At 34.2% G+C, this 7,838-nt stretch overlaps 1 protein-coding gene across 1 annotated transcript; it reads right to left on the minus strand.

Moving 5' to 3' along the window:
• Window positions 1-622: 622 nt before the first annotated feature.
• Window positions 623-3,868, minus strand: LOC149378963 (trihelix transcription factor PTL-like). The gene is made up of 2 exons (XM_089603420.1): window positions 3,382-3,868; window positions 623-2,134 (listed from the first exon to the last, which is right to left on the minus strand). Exons 1-2 carry the CDS (start codon window positions 3,756-3,758, stop codon window positions 817-819), a joined length of 1,695 nt encoding a protein of 564 aa, XP_089459546.1. The 5' UTR covers window positions 3,759-3,868; the 3' UTR covers window positions 623-816.
• Between the last annotated feature and the right edge of the window lie 3,970 nt (window positions 3,869-7,838).

Consider the following 7,838-nt stretch of genomic DNA (forward strand, 5'->3'; position numbering starts at 1 on the left):
AGCCAACCAAGATTTTTACAGACTGAAACGTCGATCGAGAAATTTGGCATGGAAGAGATGATGAGTTGTCTCGAGATTCACGAAGAGAGGCTTCGTGGCTATGCTGAGAAGGAAGAAGGACATTCGCTTCACACTTCACCCGGAGTGGGTGTCATGTATGAAAAAAAGCAGCGGAAATGGTGATGATAGCCGTGGCCGAGGTTGCGAGAAGAAGACCCGCACCATTGATCTAGATGAGAGTATACAAGTCTACGTTAAGGGAGAATTTGTTAGTTTTAATCTAGACTTGGTCTAGGAAAAAAAAAACAAACAATTAAAACGTATATTGTTAGTGGTACGTGTGTCAGTTGTAGATTATTAGTATGTGTTAGTGGGTATTCTATTTTAGTGGATCTAAGAGTGGGATAGTGGGAGTTAATTTTCTTCGGTTTTATTTAAATAGCACCCAGGTGTATTCATTAATAACGTGTATTAAAAGATGCAGTCCATTATTCCAACAAATTTTTTTTTCTGAAATAGTTTTGTTGTTTTTTCGTTGGTATAGTGTTTAAATAGGGACCATATCCAACAATCTTCCTTGAACATGGACGTTAAAGCTGCTGTAATTAGCACCAATCCCGATGTAATTTGGTTGTGTCTCTAATTACAAGCTTAAAGTACAAGTCAAATTAAATATATCTACACAAGATTACAGATATAGTTAACAGAGAGAGAAACAAAGATTATATAATAAATCAAAGAGAGAGAGAGAGAGAGAGAGAGAGAGAGAGAGAGATAAAGTTAATACAGTCTTACTTGTTAATACGTAACATGCCCTTAATGATGGTTGGTCTTATCTTTACCAAGCTTTAATGTCCCATATTTTTCCCACAAGTTTTCTCCTTCCCCAAACAGAAGGTGAAAGAAGTTATTGGGGTTCATTTGGGTAGTTCCAACATTAGAGCCTGAAGGTGAATTGAGCCCTTCATCCATGAGTTGAAGCCCCATGGCACCATTAGCCCTAACTTGATCACTCTCTTGCTTTAGATCCATTAATGGTTGGCCATTGAAATAGTAACTACTTGTTTTGTAGTAATCTTCTCTCCTCTTCTTCTTACACTCACTAGTCATTGTGACATAAAGACTCACACTCTCCCACTTATCTTTACACTCATTCGCACTCCTATTGTACCCCAAACAACCCATCTTTGAAGCTATCTCCTCCCAAATACCATCCCTATTACTATTATTATGATTCACATTGTAGACACTTAATTCTTCAAACATTGAAGTTCCCATGCTAGTTCTCAGCTCTATAAGGCTTGAGATCTCCTCTTCACTCCATTTTTGGTATCTAGTAACACTGTTGATTCTAGCTTCGTTCCGCATATGATCTCGAGTAGAACTAGTCCCAATCATTCTTTCGGGGAAAGAAGGCAATGCGAGCGATGATTCCCTTGCCCTCAAGCTCTTCAAAGCCCCCATTAAAGCGGAATCTCTTGCTTCAACCCAAGCCTTCTCTTTGGCCCAGAACTCGCTCGCCTCTTGATCGAACCGCGCGGTCTCTTCTCTCCTCCACTCATCTTCCTTAGCCAACCGCTCTTCCTCTTTGCCGATAACGCTCTTCATCATCTTCTCCATCCAAGTCTCTTGTGTCGCAATAATCTTCTTCATCTGCGAATCAACAAACCCTTCAACCTTTGCCTTCCACGAAGGCGAGCCCTTGCCCATCGCCCCTTTCATCTTCCGATCATCCATTTGTGAAGAAGGCGCTCGATTGCTGTTCATCTTGAAAGCAATGGCTGACAGATCCTCTTCGTTGTTCTCGGACGACGAGGTTTCAAACTCAGTGGAGTTTATGGAGAAACTAAGGGTTTCATGGTTCATGTTCGTCGGCCTATGCATATTTTGACTATGATCATACAGAAGAGACGAGTTTCTACCAAGAAATTGGGGGTCCAATAGTGATGAAGTGATCTGATTGCTGGTTTGATCTCCGTAGATCGCTTCGAGTTGGCGAAAGAACCTGTAGTGCTTGCCGTCTTGTCTCCCAGCTTTGCCTTCCTTGGTTTTCTTGTAATATTTGTACAGGTTCTCAAACTTCTCTTTGCATTTCTTCCCACTTCTCTGGTATCCATGTTCTTCAGCCATTATTCTATATTTAATAAAATATACATTAACGAAATGGTTATCAAGATAGTTCAAGAAAACAATAAGAAAACCACTGGTACTTTTCAGGTGCTTAATTCCTTTTGCCTCTTATTCATAAATATACATCTCAATATTTTAACAGTAAGCAAGGGAGAGAGCATAAATTAGTAAGCAAGACAAGAGTAAACTGGTACTTTCTATACTGGATAAATTTAACGTTTAGTAGTGTTTTTATTCATAAGGTCATTTCATAAATTTCCAGTCATTTTGATTTAAAAGTCATGTTTATAGTAAATCTCAATTGTAGACTCTTATATATCAAAGATACTGCTTATAACAGCAATGAAAATAGTATATACATGATAAAAACTGTCAGACAAGGGGCTTCTTCATCATAAATTAATCAAGCTGATCAGAAAGGGAGGAAAAAAAAAGATTTCAAGAAAGAAACAGAGAAAGCGGCTTCTTCTATAACTTATTTACTTTTTCAACTCTCAGATATATAGAACTTAGCATGTTTTTGAACAGCTTCTATAAAAGCTGGCTAAGCCATATTTTATTGCAAGCCATATTTTTTGGCTGACAGCCCCAAAATAAAGTATGGAGGGAAAAGATAAGAATTCAGAAGAAAGCAAAAGAGAAGAGGAAAAAGAAATATAAAGGGAGAGCTATATATATATCTACGATTGACCATGAGACTCGATATGTATTGCATAATCAAAATAGGTCAAATTAGGACTTTCTTTCTTGACTTACACTTTAAACAAGAGACCTAGTTAGAAAAAAATGCTACGGGCCAAAAGATGAAGAAATAGAATAAATATATTTCCTTTGTTAAGGAGATAAATATAAAAAGAGACAAAATTAGGGTTTGAAAAAGAGATCACATAGATACATATATTATGCATATAGCTAGAGGGTGAGATTCATAGATATATATAAGGAAAGTATGAAGGAAAAAAAAAAAAAAAGAGTTGAAAAAGAAAACATAAAGGAAGAGGAGAAAACGAAAATCAATCAAACTCTAATTTAAATCAATCAAACTCGACATACTCAAAATTGGAATAATTAATCAGGACTCATTATATATCTTCTCGACATTATTCCTTTAGACCTTTCATTCTTCACTTACATTTAGAATATAGAGTCCAAAATTGTTAGGAAGTCCAAGAAGATAAAGAATCAGAAGAAAATAAATTTCCTTGTTTAAAAAGAGACAATAAAAAAAAACACTAGGGTTTGAAGACATACCTAGAAATCTCATCCCAGAGAGGAGCTTTCTGATTGGTGTCTTTGAACTTGGAATTGAGACGAGATCTAATCTCGAGCAGAGTGAGAGTCTCTTGCCTCGGCCATCGACTGTTGTTGTTGTTATCAGCGCCACCACCACCACTCGCCATCATCATCGCACTCTCCGCGTTGGTATTCCACGCGCCACCGCTCTCCATCTGGTACAACGATCCATAGTGGTGTTGGTGGTGGTGGTCCACAATCCCTCCGCCGGAGACCAGCGGGAACGCGGCGGACTGTTGTTGTTGGTAGGGGCTTGGTGACGTCATGTTCCGGTGGGCGAGGGGTGGGAACATGTGGTGACGTAGCTCGCTTGGCAGTCCGTACTGGTCGTCCATAGAGAGGAAAAAAGAGAGAGATAAAGGGAATGAGAAAGTAGTGAGAGTAATAGTGAGGGTTTTAGAATGAGAGGGAAAAATAAAGTGTAGCAGACTTGCACAGATTTTTAGTGAGTGAGAGAGAGAGAGAGAGTGATGTAAGTGCTGTTTTTTGATATTGTTTTTGTTTGTATTTTCTTTTTCTTTTTCTCGGAGACAGGATCCGAGTCTAACGCAACTTTCGTCATTCTTTCATCACTCATCCAAAAGTTATTTAGAGAGAGAGAGAGAGAGAGAGAGAGAGAGAGAGAGTGGGGGTCTTGATGAAGTGATCGTCAAAATTGATCTGTGTGTCAATTATTATTATTATTATTATTATTATTATTTTTTTGGTAGAATATCTGATTGGAAAGTTGTGTATAGATAGAAAGTAAATTTTAAAATTAGGTTTGAATTTGTGACCTGACAACGACATAGGTGAATGCGAATATATACTGAATAACAAATTTGAATTTGATGAATATTATTTAAGCTAAACAAAAATCAAAGATTTGACTAGTGTCTATCTTATGAGGGTACAAAAGGTTCGAGTTTAGCTAAACTGGAAATGGTTTTTAATTAAACTGAGGAACTTGGTTGGTTTAGCAAGGTTTGAGTTGATTTACGAGTTCCTGGTATCTTTGATTTATCGGTAAATTAATTATTAAATAAATATATTAATAAATAAATAAGAAAATGATGGGCAACTCTTATACTGAGAGATAAATAACAATTTACCCTATGAATATTCAAAAGTAAAAAAATTATACATATTTACATCTATTGAATATAGACACCAAATCTTATAATTAATCAGGTTCGGTCTAGTAATAAATAATGAAAATAATAATAATATTAAACTCAATATATCCGTTTGGAGTTGTCAATTGTGTATACATATCATAAAGAGTGATAAACACTCTAAAGAAAAATACTTTTGATGGATACGTTAGTATATCAAGCTATCAACGTTTTTTTTTTTTTTTTTTTTACAGAAATATCCAGTTTTAAACCACGAGTAATTAAAATATAAGAGTGTATACGTACAGAATACAAATACATGTAAATGAGTTACCAAAGGATAATGCAATTCAAACCTTGGTCGGTTGTATGGGTCCCAAACCATGAGATTATCTCTTGCGTAATTATATTATATTTATTATATATATGCATATGTTGTAGGTGTGTGAGGTGTCTTAGGTTCAGTCTCCAATAAACTTTTGGAATAAATTCGCAAATCTTTGGGATCATCTTAAAATCGAATAATATTCCTAGATTGTGTGTGTGTGTGCGCGCGTGAGTGTGTGTGTTTAGTGATATATTAAAAGGTTTTAATGAAGTAAATATATATAAACTATATAGCAAGCGTAGACGTCAGGGTTCTCTAAACGAACTGTAATCTAGAACGGACCCCATGATCAGGGTTTTTATTTTAATTGAGCTTACGTGTGAATAAGATGCTATATATTGTTGCTCGATGGGTATAAGAGAAGATGGTATGGATTAAATGTCAATAATTAATATAGGAAAAAACCGCTGGCTATTGGCGATACTTTTGAAACATCAATTGAGACTTTTTGTATTTCGCAAAATCTCTCTCTCTCTCTCTCTCTCTCTCTCTCTCTCTCTCTCTCTCGTTAAGTAGACAATGCCAAGACTGGCAAAATAGGACCTATATCAGATGAAGAAAGGAATGAGAAAATACGTCACTAAAAGCTTTCAATTTAGTCCAATAATGTTGATTGAGTACTTGTTGAAAATACGTAGATAAGACTGAAGTGCCAGATGTCAAATAGGGGAGTTTGAGAAGTTGAAAAAAAAGTCATGAGTGAAGAAGGGAAACGAACTCAGAGAGATTAAGGAGAGAGCCTTTTAGATTTGCTTCCGAGTCTAATTTTCAATCTCTTTACAAAATACAAATCTTAATTTTTTTTTCTCATTATGTACATATTTTCTTGCTTTTACATTATTTCATCCTCTTGCAATTAGAAAAATTGTGTCTCGTTTTTTAACGTTTTATCCTCGTCTGGATATAATAGCTTGCGACTTGTGTTGTGGTGATTGGATTTCCTTATTTTCTTCCAATTATCATTGTTCTCTTCTCCTACGTGTTTTTCTTGTGCTGTTTGGATTTTTGTTATGTGTTGCCATGGATAGTGGAAAAGATGACTCGCTTCAATTTATTAGTGTACAATTGAATGAGAAAAAATATTGTATTCGAGTGATGAGAAATTTTTTTATAAGGAAAATCAATGTGAGGATACATGTTTAATTGGGTGTACGCTTGTTCAACCAATGAATGATAAATCACAGAAACTGGGACAAAGAATAAGAGCTTTGGGATCTCTCTAATTCGAAGATTATCTCTTTGGGTAGAGTGGTGGACCGCTATGTCACTCTATCATATTCGTTATAGACTCAAAAAACTTGGACTCATAAGAGAAAAATCGCATGTTTCAAAAAGTATAAAAATTCATTCGCAGTAAAATTTGTCCTATCTTAATTTTCACGCGACTTATTACGTCTATACTAAAAAAAATATTATTTCGAACGATATAGAGGTGGTAATTTTTTTCCCTCTTATTTTATAATATAAGTAAATAAACCTGACAACTTACTTCTATTTTCTAGGTTTCGAATAGACGCAACCGCTACAACAAAATGTAGCTTCATCCCCAATAAGAAATAGCTGCGACTTAACCGCGACAAGTAAAGATATAGAGTAGTCGCACCTCTTTCAAATTTTAACATTTCATTTGCGCGACAATATTTGCTCCACTCGATTATGTTTCTTACATTCTCTATGAAATTTGATACCCGATAATACACATAAAGTACAACTCATTAGGATTACAATCGAAAAAAAAAAATTTGATCTCAGGACATCTCCAACTCATAGCTCTATTATACCGTTTTTCTCACTCTATTATATAATTTATGTTAAATCAAATAGTAATTTATATCTAACTTCAAATTTCATTTTTAACACAAAAAAAATATTCCTTATCTATCTATTATTTTATTAATTTAACAAATTTCTACATATCTCATTTTATTCCACAAAAACTTAAATTGTATCTTTTTATGTCCAATAAATATGTTTTTTTCTTATTCATTTTACATGCATTTAAATAATTTTGTAGACACTCATAAAAAAATATTTTGTTTAGATAAACACACATTATATATAACATTTAAGCATTCAGTATACAAATAATAAAATGAAATACTGACACATTATATATTTATGTCATGTAGTTTATTTTAAAAGTTTGTATATAAGGGAGAATTATTATTTTTAATTTATTTTTTGTTTATTACTGTCTATCATATTAAAATTATACTTTTATATCACAAACTCTATTAATTAAAATGACATAAAAAAAATTAAGATACATGAAATTCATTTTTTATATAAAAATTATGATCATTTTGGGGATGTTTTGATATTAATGAAAGAAAATTTAATATTATAACATCTCCTCTTTAGTGAAATTCTATGTTTGGAGTTACAGTTAATTACTTTATAATAAAGAGGAAAATAGAGTTTGACTGAAGACAATTCAACTCAATTTTGTCCCATCTCATTTTATAGAGAGGGGGTTAGAGATGATGTAAGGTTTGAGTTAGTTTTATGTTCATATCATCGAGTTAGTGATCAAAATGCATTTATAGTAAATATACATAGACCACGCAAAAAAAAATAATAATAATAATAACTTGATGCTATTCATACTAAGCTTTGAAATTTGTAGTGGTTTTATACCTTCTATTTACTTTAAATAATAATAAAAAAAGAGTGTTTTCGCGATAAAAAAAATTTAAAAACGAAAACGACATGAGATGCTGAAGGGATCAGTTACACACTAAAAAAAGTGAAAAACGAAACTCGAACACTTTTTCGAAGGACCTAAGACCCAGCGATGAGGCATAAGCCATGACGCCAAGTAACCCAAAACCGCGCATCCGCCTTGCCATGAGTGTCCACCTTGAACCGAGCCTCCTTCACATTTCCTACATATATACCTCAAGCACGCTGAGCGCGATCCGTAAGACACTCGA

The sequence above is a fragment of the Urtica dioica genome, chromosome 12 (genome assembly GCF_054948205.1).
Source record: "Urtica dioica subsp. dioica isolate 48M chromosome 12, U.dioica_male_clone48M_v1_H2, whole genome shotgun sequence".
Classification (NCBI taxonomy): Eukaryota; Viridiplantae; Streptophyta; class Magnoliopsida; order Rosales; family Urticaceae; genus Urtica; species Urtica dioica.